This window comes from Sebastes umbrosus, chromosome 22, assembly GCF_015220745.1.
Source record: "Sebastes umbrosus isolate fSebUmb1 chromosome 22, fSebUmb1.pri, whole genome shotgun sequence".
Taxonomy (NCBI): Eukaryota; Metazoa; Chordata; class Actinopteri; order Perciformes; family Sebastidae; genus Sebastes; species Sebastes umbrosus.
In genome coordinates, this window is record NC_051290.1 from 10,508,665 (window position 1) to 10,526,402 (window position 17,738).

At 38.6% G+C, this 17,738-nt stretch overlaps 2 protein-coding genes across 7 annotated transcripts; one reads left to right on the plus strand and one right to left on the minus strand.

Annotated features, from left to right (window-relative positions):
• Nucleotides 1-288: 288 nt before the first annotated feature.
• On the plus strand, nt 289-5,398 carry mrpl48 (mitochondrial ribosomal protein L48). 3 transcript variants are annotated; one of them, XM_037759671.1, is made up of 9 exons: nt 289-331; nt 446-484; nt 1,533-1,591; nt 2,083-2,114; nt 3,164-3,243; nt 3,584-3,753; nt 4,415-4,517; nt 4,603-4,692; nt 5,027-5,398. In XM_037759671.1, the coding sequence occupies exons 2-9, from the start codon at nt 464-466 to the stop codon at nt 5,111-5,113; spliced, it is 642 nt and encodes a 213-aa protein (XP_037615599.1). In that variant the 5' UTR covers nt 289-331; nt 446-463; the 3' UTR covers nt 5,114-5,398. The 3 variants fall into 3 exon arrangements, with proteins under 3 accessions (XP_037615599.1, XP_037615598.1, XP_037615600.1); XM_037759670.1 differs by lacking the exon at nt 289-331 and having other exon boundaries at nt 338-484; XM_037759672.1 differs by lacking the exon at nt 289-331 and having other exon boundaries at nt 338-484; nt 1,539-1,591.
• A 2,739-nt stretch (nt 5,399-8,137) lies between these two features.
• Nucleotides 8,138-16,478, minus strand: LOC119482196 (sterile alpha motif domain-containing protein 9-like). Of its 4 annotated transcripts, XM_037759625.1 has the most exons (6): nt 16,417-16,478; nt 15,022-15,176; nt 10,681-12,840; nt 10,105-10,611; nt 8,640-8,708; nt 8,138-8,488 (listed from the first exon to the last, which is right to left on the minus strand). In XM_037759625.1, the coding sequence occupies exons 3-6, from the start codon at nt 12,815-12,817 to the stop codon at nt 8,229-8,231; spliced, it is 2,973 nt and encodes a 990-aa protein (XP_037615553.1). In that variant the 5' UTR covers nt 12,818-12,840; nt 15,022-15,176; nt 16,417-16,478; the 3' UTR covers nt 8,138-8,228. The 4 variants fall into 4 exon arrangements, with proteins under 4 accessions (XP_037615553.1, XP_037615549.1, XP_037615551.1 ...); XM_037759621.1 differs by having other exon boundaries at nt 10,105-12,840; XM_037759623.1 differs by having other exon boundaries at nt 10,105-12,852.
• Between the last annotated feature and the right edge of the window lie 1,260 nt (nt 16,479-17,738).

The following is a 17,738-nucleotide window of genomic DNA, read 5'->3' on the forward strand; positions in this document are numbered from 1 at the left end:
GTACAAGGGCATATTAAGAACATATACATTAAGAACATAACAATTCATATATACATAAGATGGGGTTAAAGGGAGTTCATTTCATAAAAACAAAAAAGACTGGGATAAAAGCAGCCTCATTTAATAGTGTTAATTTCTGCATTTTTTTTTTACCAAACATTTACTACATTTTAACAAACAGAAATACATAACACATAATAAATAATTTACATAACGTTCTGCTGTAATAGAAATATGAGGAAATGAGGAATTCCGTTCTGGAATTCGGTTCTGGAATTCTTGTTCTGGCGTGTTCAAACCACGGACACAATTACGGACGGACTAACTTCCTGTGAGTACTTCCGGTTTGTAGCAGCAGCAGCAGCAGCAGCATGTGTTTTGAATGTTTGTAATTGAAGTTACATGTAAACTAACTCACCGAATCACACCGTTTCCCGTTAAATAGACCGAGAGACGTTGAGCTATGAATGCTGTATTTCGAAAGGTAAGGTTGTTTTTGTTTAGTTTAGTTTAATTGAGTTTGTTTTCTTCACAGAGGTCACAGCTACAGCTCTGCTTCTGTCAGCTACTCCACAGAGCTCTGCATGTTTACTATAACATTAGGTCAAGTTAAAGGCATTTCTACTGCTTTGTCCGTGTTTGTGTGCAGATTTAACTTGATATAACGCTAGTTCCTAGAAAATCAGCTAGCCAAACTGGAAAGCTGGAGCCAGTTTGGACTTGAGGATTTACAGCTTTATCATGTAGCCATTGATAAAAACATACCTGAATCATGTCTAGTACTGACAGTGGTGGAGGAGGTACTCAAACCGTTTACTTGAGATTTTACATGAGTGAAAGTAGCTATATATATATATATATATATACATTTATAAATATATTTATAAATATATTTATAAATGTATATATATATATATTTATAAATATATTTATATAAATATAAATATATATATATATAAATATATATATATTTATATTTATTTATAAATATATATTTATAAATAAATATATATATATATTTATATTTATATATATTCTGCCTCATTATGCTGAACAGTCCATTTCAGAATAATATATATTATATTATTGGTTTCTATAAGTATCGATGCATTATGTACATTACTTTAATGTTGAAGCTCGTGAATGTGGGGCTTTTTTTTTTTTTACTATATACACAGCCAGGTAGCAGTCAAGTCTCATCTTAATCCATAATAATACATCATAATATATTTGTTTATTGTATTTTGTATTATTAATCCGAATCTGCAATGTAACTAGTAATTAAAGGTATCAAATAAATGTAGTGGAGTAAAAAGTACAATATGAAATGTAGTTGAATACAAGTAGTAGAAAATGTATACTATATATATATATATATATATATATATATATATATATATATATATATATATATACTGACAATCTGAACAGAGAGATTAATCGACGATGAAAGTAATCGTTAGTTGCGGCCCTAGGTATGAGAATATTGAGAAATATATGTTATATAGAAGCTGTTGTTTTGTTTTGTCCAGTTGCAGGTGTCCGTCACGCAACAGGGATTTGTGTTAAGTCAAGCACTTGCATTATGCTGGTAAGTCTTTGCATTGCTTATTTACTTCTCATACCTCATGTTGGCCTAACAGAAGGCTCAATTGTGAGTGTGATCATTGTAGTCCTTCATAAAATCAACAACTATTTTTACCTAAAACTTAAAAGATTTTATTACATTTGGGTATTATTTTCAAAGTTTTGGCCATTTTTTTGTTAGTTATGATAACATTTTATGCAACAAAGTAACTGCTGAGATTCAGGAAGATGGCAACATCTCATACTGCAAGAAAAGTGCAGTCAAGTCAAATTTTAAGACAGATTTTCTCTGAGCCACTTTGTTTGACGGTGGAAAAATACTACAAAAATATGACCCAAGTTATGCTAAACCATAACTATCCAATAAGTTCCAGCTGTACAACATTTCAACTTGTTATTCACATGAATGCAGAGTATTTACTGGTGACCTTGGTGATATGACTCATCTCTTTCTAATACTGTTTCTGACTAATACATATACTGTTGTATTTAAAGGGCCACACCATCCATCCAGCATCCTGTTTGGGGTGAGTATTTAAAAGACTACCATGAATAAAGAAACAATCAAACTTGTCCTTTGCATGTAAAATACTGTATTTGTGTGTTACTGCTATCAGACAAACTCTCGCCTGTTAAATTTATCTTGCAAATACCAAGATGTGGAGCATGCAGGGTCTGAAATTAACCCTTTCCACTGCCTGCCACTGTGGCAGGCAAGTTTTTTTTTTTGTCTGCAACTCAGAAATTTTATCTGCCGCTTTTGAAATCCATGCGTACATTTTAGATCTGATGTCATTCAATGTTCCACATATTTTACACAAAAAACATATGCATGGTAAATTCCAGTGTTCAAATTACAATCTTGGCATCAGTAGTTTTAATGATGTATTATAAGCTGCTTAAAAGCTAGTGTTAGGAAGTTAAACAGGTCATTATTCCCTCTCTATTATCTATTTTATATTGCTGTGAAAACATCTGTCAAACAACTATTTATTAACTCATTTTACGAGGTTACATTTGAACACATCATGATAATGTTGTAATTTACCTTCGCCCAATAGTCATTTTACTGAGCAGAGTTTGAACGCATCATAATAATAACTCAATGGCACCTCCGTTAACATTAGTAGCTCCATCATTTAACCAAGTAGGACTCTGCTTTCCTGCAGCTTCGAACAGGTAACATTACTAACTCTCCTGCTGATTTCAACACAGATTTGTTGTTCAGTGTCGCATTATCAGGAAAAAATAAGGTGCATCCCCTCAGGTTTAGTAGCGCCATGCTTTTGAGCGCTTTTTTTCTTAACGCCGTGTCTCCGGTCCCAAACAAACTGAAACATGATACGGCGTGCGTATGCGTCTCTGTGCATGTGTAACTTTTGGAAAGCATTGAAGAGGAATCGATTTACACGGAGGCATGAGATGCCAAGGAATTGGACAACTGGCCTGATGATTTTATCCACCACTGTCAACAATTTACCCGCATTTGAGTGGTGGCGGGTGCTAATTTCAGAACCTGGTAGCATGTGTTTACAGAATATGTATTTAAATGGACAAATTGTCTCTTCATCCACAGCTTCTGTAAACGAAAGACAATACAAATCCATGCCGACCCACGGGATTGGGAGGTGGAGACATCTTTTACCTAAAGAAGCGGTAAGACTCTTTTTTCTTGTTGGGAAAACATCTGTTATTTCTGCTGCAAATTCTGCCCTCATTTAAACCATTATGTCCTAAAAGTTGTAAAATGATCTAATGGCTGAATCCAGAGTTTCACGTGATCTTCACTCAAACTTTAAAACTGAGCCCGCTACAACCTAAAAATCGCAAGTTGCGTTAATGCATTGAAGAAATCAGTGGCGTTAAAATGATTTTGCGTTAGGGTGTTATCATTTTAACTTTGACGAAATTTTGATTTAAAAGTGGTATAATATTTATAACAGGGTATAAAATGTCCGTTGTAAAGTGACTTGTGTTTTTTTGTTGTTGTTTTTAGCCAAAGAAAAAGAAAGACAAGCACCAGATGAAAGAGATCATGGCAGAGACGGATACAACATACGGGAGTCTGAATGTGAACGTGTCGGGTTATGACATGACGGTGGTGGAGCATTACTCCCAGTACATCCACAACCTCTGCAACCGGCTCGGCATCAAAGTGGCAGAAAGGTAAGGATTTTTAGAACGCCATAACTGTATATGTGAGTTTTTCCAGTTATGGAATTGGTTAATTCATGTGGGGGAAAAAGCAGGCTGACAAGAAACAATCAGCCAGTAAAGCTGGGCATACAGTGTATGAATTTAGAACAAGTGTGCGTTAATGCATTAAAGGAATTAGTGGCGTTAAAAGAAATTTGCGTTAATGCGTTATTATTGTTAACTTTGACAGCCCTAGTATTACCGGAAGATGAATGTTTTATAACTCTATGAAAGAATCAAGAAATGTCACACGCTGTTGATCACTTGGACTCACTTTATTTATGAAATGAAAAGTGAAATTCAATTCAATTACATGCTGTAGAATAGAAAAAAACAAGCAGTAAACTCTTTAATACAGCCAGAAAGAATATTATTATTATTATTATTATTATAATAAAAATAATAACTTGAATTATATTGCACTAAAAACAGTTACAAAGTGCTGTAACATAAAACAGAACAAAGCAATCAAAAGATAGACATAGCAACGAGACAAATGGTGTCTTCAAATGAAACTCGTTTTTACAACATGGGAAGTCGTTTACACAATATGCTTGGCGTTCAAATGGTTAAGTCGTGAGAACACCGCTGCTAAGCAACAGTAATATTAAGGTTTGTTTTTCTCACACAGCTACGCTTTGCCAACCAAGAGCACAGAGGTCATGCTAATGCCAGAGCAAGGCACCAAGATGTACGTCGACGCCGTCCTGAAGACTCACGTGCGAGTCGTCCAGGTAAAACTGATGACTTGCTGTATGCTCTGCTAGTTCTCCTGAGGAATTTGGAAGACCCGACCGTTGAACCGTGTTGTTTGTCTAGTTGAGCAGCCTGAACGCCACGTTGTGTCCCGTTTTCATGGACGTTCTCTTGAAGAATCAACCAGAGGGAGTTCAGCTCTCTGTGAAGGAGGTGAGTTTAGCATGATGACATCTCTGCCACATTATACTGAAGCACGATCCTTTTTTTTTTTTTTTCCTGTTAACCTGCGTCAAAATTCAGGTTAGGTTCATTTAGGTTGTTGTGGTCAGACATACTTTTGGCCATATAGTGTATATGAATAAGAACCCAAATTAAACACTAATTTATTATGCAAGTCCCGAGTGGTTTACACATTCAAATCTACATTAAAGTCAGCAAAAATATCATTTTACCACGAGCAATGTCAATCATCTTGTGATTATGTATTTTAACACAGAAGTAATGATGATCTCTTCACCTCTCCTCTTCCCTATTTTCATCTCAGCACACCAAGGCTGATTTCGAAGCCCGGTTCAAGGGCCGTCCAGAGCTGGAGGGGCTCATCGCTCAGATGAGCTATAAGGACATGTGACGTTCTCAAGTTTGACCTTAATGACTTCCAAAACTGTATGTGACACAGACGTCACAACTCGTTAACTGTTTGATTTTGTTTATTTATTCCCTGGCATTCCTTAACTGAATGCCGTTAAAAGGTGATCATTTGCGTTTAAAAAAAACTGTACACATTCATGTTTGACATTCTTTTGTGACCGCTGGAAAATAAAACCATGCCTATTTTTCCCAACTTAAGACATTGTCATATTTAATGCTTCAATTTTGTTCTTTAAGATCAAATAAAAACAGTTTTCCTCAAGAATTCAAGCTAACATGGGGTGAGTAATTGATATTCAAATGGTCATTTTGTGGGCGAAGTATTCCTTTAACCTCACCTTAATTTTGTAACATACTATACTATACTTTTTTTCGACAAACTATGCTTTCTACGTGTGTGGGAAAGAGGGAGAATTGTATGATAGGGCTGAGTGTGAGGGTGTCTGCAGATACTGGGCCTACCACAGCGCAGAGTGCAGCAGGACCTTTCCAGGGACCACAGGATATCTTCAAATTCTGTCTCTCCTCTCTAGATCTAGGTGGGATAGCTCACCATCTACATCACTGGAAGGTCCAAGGCACAAAACAAAACCAACAGAAAAAAACCTGACCTGTCAACAGACAGGGTCAGAGAAATATCATGAGTATCAATTATCTATCTGTTTTGTCTGTAGTTAACATCATGTAATCTGCATTGACACAAACTTTAAAGGACCCATATCATGCTCATTTTCAGGTTCATACTTTTAATTTGTGTTTCTACTAGAACATGTTTACATGCTGTAATGTTAAAAAAAACCTTTATTTTCCTCATACTGTCTGCCTGAATATGCCTGTATTTACCCTCTGTCTGAAACGCTCCGTTTTAGCGCATTTTGACGGAATTGCAACAGAATTGCGTTGCTAGGCAACATTTTGGTTCCATGTGTACTTCCTGTCAGCTGATGACATTCACATACACTGCAACAGGAAATAAACTGGGACACATTTAGAATGTTTACGTTTCAAATTGTGTCAATGGTCTAAATATTGTATATTTGTGACATCACAAATGGGCAGATATCCTGACAGCTTGTTTCAAATGCAGAGTTTGTGAATACAGGCTGTGTTTATTTCCCTGTGGATTGAGCGTTTCGATACTTTCACAGTATTTATATAGGACTTAAGCCTGCTTTATAATAAAAAAACATGAAAATCTCACTTTTTTATAATATGGGACCTTTAACATGGCAAGTTATAGATCAAATCAGTTTAGCTGCCATAGAAATCAGCAAAAAGTTACATAAAGTGCAAAATAAAATGACTTTCATTCATGGAATAACCTTGTAAATAGACAGCTTGTATCTACACAATAATTCAGTACAATGACTCCATTAATACAAAATTAAATGAAATCCCTCATTGAAATGAAATTAGAAGGCTGGACAAGCAGGAAATGACTGCGTCCAGGCAGGAAAACCACGAGGTTTCTACATAAGCATACAGTGCTGCTAATAAGACCAATGTAACTTCAATGCCCTTTTTCTTACTGTTCAAATCTCATTAGATGAATGCAGCTTTCATTATGGATGAAATTACAATAAAATAAATGGTTCATGGTTCAAAAATAATAATAATAAAATAAATAACTAAAAAAAAAAAAAAAAATATTCAGAAACATTCAGCTGCAGGAGTTGGGGGACACTGAGAATGATCCTCATTACTGTGGATTTGTCTCAACTGGTCATTGACACAATGAGGTGAAATACACCTTTTCCAGGAAAAAGGAGGCTCTCACGAAATGACAGTTAAAAAAATGACTATTATATATTATTGAGTCAATAGAAGTCTATGCATTTTATATTTTCATATATATTGCATCAATTTCACCAGAATTATTTGTGTGTGAATGTGCAAGTACAACCAATACAATAACACACTTTTGTTTCTTATAGCAGAATTACAACTTTTATTGAATAATTTCAAGTAAAAAATAAAAAAATCTCCATGAGTACACACATCAAAAAGAGATATCACAAGATAAAAACAATCTCATTCCTATTTTCCTTAATAATGTCTTGACAAGATAAAATTACTGATAGTGGTACATAGGGGGAAAAAATCAGTGAGACAGGATAAAAATAACTCCCATTATATATTAAAACGATCAACGTACTTTGTTAAATCCATGTAACATTATTCTGGTTTTATCATCCAGCTGAAGGAAACCTGTTGGGTTTTCGGTCCAAAAATATAAAATAAAACAAACACACAGTAAAGCACATTACAGCAAAACATCAAAAGTCATGTGTTCTTACTTACTTACATTTTTTTTGCCAGTTTCTGGCTAGTTGAAGAAGATAAATGTACTCTCAAAAGCTTTAGAACAGTCACATACAACTCAAACAACATTTAATGTAAAAATATAGACTGTATAATAAAGATGGACAACATGACAGCTCCCCAAAAGTGAAGCCAAAATATCTCAATCGCCCCCTGGTGGCTGGCTGCAGTACAGGTCATAAGTTCCGCCTCCTCCATGTTAGCGGATGGGACATGGGCCAAACTAAAATCAAAGTACACGTCAAATATATTTTTCCCAAAGATGGTTTCTGTCATTTTAGGTAGTTCTTATCACACTGATGTATGTTCAAGTGTTAATTCTTCTTATAAATTTGGTTTAATTAGTTATTTGATGCTATAAAAAGGGGGTGAGACGTCATTATTGACAGCTGGGACCTCTGGCTCCAAATTACGTCAAAATCTCAATCTGGCAGCTCCCGTGTCTGGGATATATTGGCTTCACTTTTGTACAGTGGGAGGAAGTGGAGACACGTCATCCATCTTTATGTAAAATGTTGAATATTAACATAGAAGAAATTTTCCACTGAGAACCATAAACAAAATTTTAAAACAGATACTATGCAAATGATAAAAATTTTAGGAGCTTAATTTCGTTATCGTTCGATCAGCTGATATAATTGACCAGAAGCATTCCTTTAGCAGACATGAATAAGTCCATTTCTAAAAGTGCTGTTTGACCAGTACATTAAGGATCATTATGGATAACATTTAGTCCAGTTTCAATTTTTTTTTCTTTTTTACATTTCGCTCCTTTAATCAGATTTCTCAAGCTCAGCGATCAGAGACCTCGTACTCCTCATCCCTTTAAGGATTTCATAGAGAGCGTCTTTCCCGGTTGGAGTCAAACACTTTAGGATGCCGCACATCTGGTATTGCGTGTTGTTTAAAGATCTCACAATCTCGTAGTTCTCATTTGAGGTCAACCACACATCCTTGAGCTTATCCATGATGGTTCCTGTATCGCTCACTCCGTCTATCAGGGCTCTCCGATGGCGATCCACGAAATGCTGACCTGAGGCAGGAAGATAGAAGCAAACAATACTAGAAGTTGTAACAGTCATATGTTAAAATTCTAAAACAAGGAACTTGTTTGAGCAATTGTGTTCTAGACAAGTCATCTTATCATTTCTCAATCCTAATTTTTATTTTTGCATATTACTTACCTCTAGTGGTATCTTCTGGTTTTATTTGCTCGGGTTCTGAGCTTTCTGTCACTGAGGTTTCTACGGCCACTGAATACAATAGAATGGGATTTTATTAGTGGTACACACAGCTGAATAATCTACAGACCTTCCTGTGAACGGTCTTACTATTTTCTAAGATTCTAATCAAAATACACACAGAACTAAAAAAAATAAGGGGTCGTGTCCACCAAAGAGTTTTTTCCTGAGGCCAGCATATTTCTTTAATGCTTTGCAATGGGAGCGCCGCGTATTTACACTATGGTAAAAACACCAACAGTTTGACGAGGTGCAGAGCATCTTTTCTGCGCCGAAAACTGCACGTTTTGCGGGTTTTTTTTCAGGTTGAGAGTTAAAAAATGTTCTACTTTGGGTTAAATGTTGCGCTCGTCACTGTCACTTTTTACCCAGCTGTCCAGTCACAGTGGAGGAGGGGCGTCAGCACAAATAGCCTACCACAAAGACGTGATCAAAAGCGATTTATTATGGGTATATTGTGTTTGTTTTTTTACTGAGGACTTTATGTTGTCCTCATGTCTGGAGCACTGGACCAAACACATTTCCCCATGTGGGATAATAAAGTTGATCTGAATCTGAACCAAACGATCATACTCGCCGAGATGTTTCCTCATCCACAAAATCTCATGAATCCACATGACCGACAGGTCCGTCTACATGCTTCAGCCTGGAGCAAGCCCCCCACCTTGTACCGACCGACATGTTTCCGCGGATATAGAGTGTTCCAGTGTGACGTATTTTGTAGACCAACCAGGAAGTCAGCATCGCCCTGGTTCCCTCGACAATAAACCAATGGGATTGTTCCATTGGGATTTGGATTATTGCAGAAAATAAACTCTGTGGCAAACAAACGTTTATGATACTTACATGTTTTGTTCAGCAAGATAATTTTCACGAATGAAGACCACGTTATGATTTTTGAAGAGTGAATGCAATCACCAGAAGTAAAAATCGAACGTTACGCTATAAACAATCTACACCACGGTCGCATGAGTTTGAGTATACACAACGAAGTTGTAAAGGCGGACGAGTTGGTGTGATGACGTTTTGTAGTTTTATTTAGCCACTTGCTAGCAACCGCCTTTTTTAAGACACGTAAAAGCTTCAAAATTCACGAGTAGAACAAAACGTTAAAATCACAGACCTTATTGCAGGCATCTAACTAATAACCCATTAACAAAAACCCATTGACTTCGAGGCGAGGGAACCGGAAGTGCTGAAATCATCCCAACTCATTTCTGGGTTGTAGCATTCTCTTCCGTATCATAGCAACCAGACGCAATCAAAGCGTCTCAGCTGAAAAAACGCTGCACCTCCAACGCGCTCTCAAACGCTTTGGTGGACACGTGCCCTAAGACTAAATCCTGGAACTATTTTTGACATTTCTGCCAGGTAGATATTTATTTATGCTTGAGTTATAATATGTTACCCTTCTTGTCCTTTTCTGCAGGTTTTGTCTGGATGTCAAAGGCTACAGGACCTCTGATGGTAAATCCAAGGTAAAAGGAAACTTGGCCTTGTCTCCAGAGGCTGTTTTGGCAGTTTGCGTCCACCTCAATCAATATGCCACCAATAGTTGCATAGACTCTGTAGTTTCGCACCTCCCCTTTGACTTTGAGAAGGCGTGCTTGGACCTTGGGATCTTTGAAAATCTTCTTGTTGCTCCAGTTGCTCGTTTTCTCAAGAAACATTTCTTCGAGGACCTTTCTGTGAACAATTCTGTTCAGATCTTGACCGTTTCCAATGAAAAACAGAGGGCGGAGGTACCTCGATCGAAAGTGCATCTCATATGCGTGATCATAAGAGCAACGCATATGCAGAATTAATTTACTGAGGTCAAGGACACATTTGTCGTCACTATCTGTAGGCCAGCACAGGAGGAGGGTCAACATGTGGAGCTCAGGTGAATCTTCGTGGATCAGAGGCATTTTCTCTTTAAATGCAGTTAAATGTTGGCAATCAGAAGGAAGCATTGCTCCCATGTTTCTTAACATGATATGAGCGAGGATGTAGTTGACCAGAGACGTTACTGAATCTTTTTGTAGAAAGATTTCTTCCCACCATGTAGTTATTTCTTTAAGGTCTGATTCAGTGCATTCTCTGTCAAGACACGAGAGTACTCCAGCGGAGGTGTCCGCTAGGTTTTGTTTCAGCTTCTGGATGAGATCAGCGCCCTTTTGTTTGAACTCGTCTGACGGGGAGTTTCCGACATAATTCCCGTAGCATTCTGAGATGCCTTTGGAAAAGTACTTGGGATCATCTTTCTTCATATCAGGCTTCGAATAAGTCAGATATTTATTAAGAAATGCACATTTCCTCTCAATCTCATCTCTGAGGCTGTTTATTAGATCGTTAAATCTGAAGAGTGTGTTGTCTCCAAGTGATTCCAGGACAGAGCCCAACGAGACACTCTTTGTGAGAACTCTTCTCCAAATATCGTTCTGCTTTACAAGTAGGTCGTACACAAGGTTACAAACCTGCAGATAACCTAACAGCCCTCTGGTGTTAAAAACAGTCGAGACTTTGGTATTGCCATCTCCTTTCATGTCCATCCCTCGTTCATTTTCAGCAAGTCTTTCTTCATCTTTGAAAGCGTCAACGGCCTTCGTGGCCAGTTGCAAAATTTCTCTTGGATTGGAAGGACGCTTCAAATTCTTCAAATGGTTCTTATGGACTTGGCCCAGTGTATCAGCAACAAATGAATTTTGGGGATCTCTTAGCTTTGCTTTCTCTGCCCACATTTCTGCCAGATTGTAGTCTTTTACCTCTATGTAATAAAAACGAGCAAGTGCTTGTGGAAAAAATGGATTTTGAGTAAACAAATCTGACGCCAGTTCTAGAACTAATACGCTCTGTTCATCGCCCTCATTCTCTTGAATGTCTAGAATCAGCCTAGAATACTTTTCTTTGTCCTCTTCAATCTCGGTACTAGTGATTGGGCTCCGTTTGGGTCTTCGTTTGGGTCTTCGTTTGGTTAGCATATCTTTGACAAAACCAAGCAAAAATGGAGGAACCTCATCGCTGCACAAACAGGTCAAGAAGTTTCTTGCTGTGTCACTTCTGGTCAGACCTGCCTCAGCCATCAATTCAGTACAGCACCGTGCTATCATAGGGTGAGCCATGCAGACTTTTTTTTCAGATTCTAGATCATGTTGGAAGGTGACGATGAGATGGCTAAAGTGCTCCATTCTGTCCTCCAGAGAAAAGTCTCTGTCATGTTTGAAGAAGTCCAGGCACTGAGACTCCAGGAGATATGAGCCTGGTACGTAGGCATTCAGCAGGGATAGGAAGGCAGCAAGCTGGGTCTTCTGTGTTCTCTTTGCTCTTTTGACGGTTTTGAATACAGAACAAGCCTCCTGGATGTAATCCTGAGAGAAATTAGTTTGCATTATGTTAAAGCCGTGGAATTGTTTGCATTTCTCACTGTACATTCTGTCAAGTTCTCTCTTTTTCTCAGAAAATGTTTGCTTCTCTGTGTCAGAAAGTACTTTTTGTAGGACGACATGGTCATCCTTCTTTAGAACATCATCCTCTCTAACACAGTTGAGTAAAATCACCACAGGCATATGGGTGACTATTTTCTGCTCAGCAATCGTCGTCCTAATGTGGTCTTCCAGATTTCCCAAAATCTTCTCATCATTCACCAACAGCAGCACAGTGTTCTGGTTGCCTCGACTGCCTGCTGTGAAAAGGTGGACCACCTCCTCTGCAACACGTGTGGAATCTGAGGTTGAGCCTGTTAAAACAGCGCTCCTGAAGGTTTTCCTCAAATCCCACAACACCTTCATGGCCAGTGTGGTTCCCCCGCACCCTGGCTGGTGGAACAGTTTAACGGTTGATATTCCCGGGTTTTTTCTTTTTTGGCGAATTTGTTCCACAAGTGTATCATATCCATCTCGTTTGATGAAAGGAGTCCCAGTGCCTTCTGACTCTGCCTTTTCACTAATATGAAAGTTTAACCATTTGGGTGGGGCCCCTCTGTAAAAGTTTTCCTCTGTCTGATCAAGAAGTTCCTGATTGAAAGACTCTCCTTCAAACTGATTTGCATAGAGAACATCCAGCTGTGAGAACGAATCACTGATTTTGTTTCCAATGTCAATTTCCCCTCTTTTAGCCGTGGACAGGGCTGGTCCATTTGCCATCTCAGATTTTCAGTTTCCTGTACCTTAATGAATGTCAAGAAAAAACAAACAAAAAAGTGGAAAACATAAGTATGTTATATTGGACTGTACTGTTCATTCATTCATTCATTCATTCATTCATTATCCTTAACCGCTTATCCTATCTGTAGCCCGTCTACCCTCTATGTATGTAGACTGGGCCCTGAGTTCTTTTCCCCTATTAACTTCTGTAGGGTAACTCTGATTTACTCAATGTTATTTATCTTGGGTCACTATAGAAATAATTGAGTATACTAACCCTTTAACACAATGTATAAGCACCACAGTCTATGTAGGCTATATACTAGGGGTGTGACGATTCACTCAGCTCACGATACGATACACGATACACGATACACGATACATGATACACGATATTGGGTTCACGATCTCGATACGATATTATAACAATAATTTTAACAAAACTTGAATGATGAAAATATATGACTGAAAAAAGTGTTGCTGCCGAGCTAACGCGCTGTTAGCCGCAGATCGAAACGTTGCTTTGTTTCATCATGTTTATGCTTGTTGAACAGGTGTAATAACAGCGTTTTATTGCACTTACTTATAGCAACGAGATATCGCGATCCAGTTTTTCGTCTCGACGATGCATATCGTCACGTTTTCATATCACGATATTTCGTCACACCCCTAGAATTAAGTAATTTCTTACTTTAATTGTAATAAAAAAATAAATAAAACAATATTAACTTAAACCTTAAAGGGACTGTTTGTTACTTTTTACACGTATAAATCTACTGGGTCGGGATCCCATGCGCGCTCGCATATGCATACTCGCGTGTGGCCGGAGTCTCTGCTCCTATGCCTGCTTGCCTTCACTCACACCTTCACACCGCGCGCGTTCTCGCTGTGGTTTTAGCTGACGTGTGTCGCCTCACTGTGTTGACCGATGCTTGTTCATGTCTATTTAGAGCAAGCAAGCGCGAGCCCGACGCTGACTTTCATTGACTTAACGGCCAGAGGTGTCGCTGTTAACAAGCATTTCTGAAAGTTACAAACAGTCCCTTTAAGTGTGGTTTTTACTTTTGTTTCTTAAACAAGTGTTTTCACTTAACAGCAATCACAATGCGTATTTAAACCATAGCCACAGTATATTTTCCCGTAACTTATCTTATTGATCATACACACACTGTGCGGCAAAATATCAAATCAAATCGTTGCAGGCCTGCTTCGCTGCTTGTGATCGTAGGGACCAAAAACTCAGCGGTCACTTCACTCCAACAGGAGCAAAAACAAACTTAAAGCTGCGAGCAGCGATGAACGGGCCCTCCCACCTCCCTGCGCATCGGGGGTACTGTCGGGACTCCGACTGACGTGGCCAGGCACAGTGAAACCGAAACTCTGATGAGCGCCATGATGCCTGCCGCAAGACTTTATGACAAACGGTTCATGAGTTATAAAAAGGGGGAGTGGCTAATGTGTAGGGGGCGGGGATAACAATACCAACTTAACAGGCACTCTCTGCTGAGTGATATGACACCTCCCACAAGACTCTACGACAAACGGTTCATGAGGTTCATGCGGTGAACGGTAACGGTTAACGGTTCAATTATGAAAGGGGACGTGGCTAACGTGTTGGGGCGGGTTGTTTCATGGCAAATGGTTCAAAAATGGCCGCCACGCCATGGTCAGGTCATTCAGTGAAAACTCACCATTTTGACAACTTTTCATCCTCAAGGTCTTAAGATGGTCCTGACCAAATTTCAAGTCGATCTGATTAAATCTGTAGGAGGAGTTCGTTAAAGTACACGCCTTATAAAACGCTAAAAATGGGTGAAAATCGCACAATAAATTCAAGATGGCTGACTTCCTGTTGAGTTTTGGGCATACCTCCAAGAGGCTTTTTTGTGCGTCTCCACATGTTACATCTGTCTGCTGAATTTCATACATGTAGGTGAAACTGGAGTGAGGGGCTCAACTTTTTCAACTCTCTAGGGGGCGCTAGCGAGTCATTTTGCAACACCCAAGCCCGAGACCCTTAAAATATAAAATTTTTCACCGCGTCTGATAAGTGTGCCAAGTTTAACAACTTTTGGGGCATGTTAAGGTCGTCAAAAAGGCCATTCATTTCGGAAAAAAAGAAGGAGGATAATAATAAACGCTACAGTTTCAATAGGGCCTTCGCTGGCCCGACGTTGTCGGTGCCTAATAAAGCAGGGTGGTACCTCTTTTGTAGTTAGGTGGTCCTCCAGAGATGTTACCAGTCCATCGAGGCATGTGTCAGCTATCTGTGTGTTGTCTCTAGCTTCCAAATCGAAAGCATCACCTCGTTAACTCCTCTTCCGCTCTTCCTCCTCTCTCTCTCCCTCATGCACTCTCTCTGCATGCACACGCACACCAGCCAGTCAACAAGCAAAGCACACGTTATTAGATCCACAGAAAGATACCACTCTATCATATTAAAAGCTTCAACAAAATAAAATAAAAAAATACATGAATGCATATGCAATATGCATTTTTTTTCTATCATTCTTAACATTTTTTATCCCATGATTCAGCATTTTAACACACTGAAAAAAAATTATTTTAACCTTGCTTTTTTTAAAGGGACTGTTTGTAAGAATCAGAAATGCTTGTTAACAGCGACACCTGTGGCCGTTAAGTCAACGAAAGTCAGCGTCGGGCTCGCGGTTGTGCTCGTTCTCAATAGACATGAACGAGCATCGCTCAAAACAGTGAGGCGACACACGTCAGCTAAAACCACAATATCACTCTATATTTCACCTGCTTGGCAGTAATGTTAGCTGACCAGACGAAGGTCTCTCCATGAATCACTGCTGATCCTAGTGTTGGCTTTTCCTGCTTCAGCCCCCCGTCCGCTGCCGGAGGGAAGAAGGGAGACACCGGTACCCGGTCGGAGACGATAACGTTTCTCGCTGCGGAGCCCCGTCACTTCACAAGACACGGGAAACCTCTGTTGGTCTGGAGGAGCTGCAGCAATTATTTCTGCCGCGTCCTCCAACCGCCGCCAACACTGTTTTGCAATACGAGCTTCACTAGATAGAACTTTGCGGTTTTGGTGCTTCTGTGTAGTTTGTGTTGGAGTCTTGTCTGAACGTGCATGGGACACCAACCCGGGTGATTTATACGTGTAAGAAGTTACAAACAGTCCCTTTAACAAACCCTATTTATCACAGACAACTATTTATGTATGCATAACTTTAACTGGGCTACATATCGATCCCAGCTGACATTGGGCGAAGCCGGGGTACACCCTGGAGAGGTCGCCAGACTATCACAGGGCTGACACATAGAGACAGACAACCATTCACGCTCACATTCACACCTACGGGCAATTTAGAGTCAACAATTAACCTAACCTGCATGTCTTTGGACTGTGGGGGGAAACCGGAGCACACAGAGAAAACCCACGCTAACACGGGGAGAATGTCCACATTACAATCATTAAACGTATATATATATATATATATATATATATATAGCACTCTTTGAGTCAAGATACAGATTTACAGTATGTGAAACTAAAATATTTCAACAGCATGTACCTTTTTAGTCTAACTGAAACTTCAACATGTTTGCAGATTTAAAATTTTTCTTACCTTTTTCCAGATAATGCAGAAGTCTCTGAAGTCTCGTGAACATGTCATGCACTCAATATTTGTGACCTGTAACTATGTACTGACAGGTGGTTAATATAGCCACATGCCACACCCACAGTAGGTGGGTGGATTTACATGTAGCATCATCAAGGTGACATTCCTACTGGAAAATATAATTCTTATGGTGGTAGAAAAGCACTGTTTGAAAGCACAATTGTCTTATATCAACCGCTTATTATCATGCCTGTATTCATTTAATGTGTGTCTGAGTTCTCATATAGAGGTGCAGTATTGGCCTTGATGCCTCAGCATATTATCATAATGTAACTGCTAAGTGACTTTTGGTATCGTCGGGTAATTTTTCTTGCAGGAGTATCGTTTCATTTGAAATGCTCACAAGGACTTCAAGTAAAGGGTGTGATTTGATCTGTTGTTTTAATGGTTACTATAACGCTCTTTCAGTTTAGTTTCCTGTTATCTTAAACTGAACAATGCATTCCTTCACTAACAGTTCATTGCTTTCATTGCATCAACAGTTGTGCTGAACATGTACGGTTGCTGTGCAGCTGTCGGTTTGCAGCGCTGGAGGAAATATTCAGATCCCTTACTTAAGTATAAGTACTAATACCACACCGTATAAATACATTACAAGTCCTGAAAATGTAATAAAAGTATCTAAGTACAATCAGGAAAATGCACTTAGTGTAAGGTATGCAAAGTAAAAAATGCCCCCTGTGACTTACGTTATTATATATCATTATATTATAATTATCCATGCATGAATTTGTAAAGATAATTCACTGTTGCAGCTGGTTGAGATTATTTTATTTTTACTATTTTATGTGAGTCTAATGATTATTTTCAAGATTAATCTGCTTATTATTATGTTTCTTTATTATGTTTGGTCTGTAAAAAAATGAGAAAATTGCCCATCATAATTACCCAGAGTCTAAGGTGACACCTTCATAATGCTTGTTTTGTCAGTACAATAGTTTTGTAAGTGTAATTTTATTAAAATAATTACATTTCAGAAGCTGAAAACATTAAATATTTGCCATTTCCTTGCATGAAAAATAACTTAAAAACCAACCTCTGAGTACTTGTACTGAATACACTTATTTAGCTTAAAAGGGATAGACTTTTAATTTTGGATAATATCTTCATCCTACAGGGTTTGAAAGCACTCAATATAAGTCACTTTGGACAAAAGCATCTGCCAAATGAATTTCATAATAATATAATAAAAAAGTAATTGTAGTGGAGTAAACAGTACTAATATTTCCCTCTGAAATGTAGTGGAGTAGTATGGAGGACGGAACCTG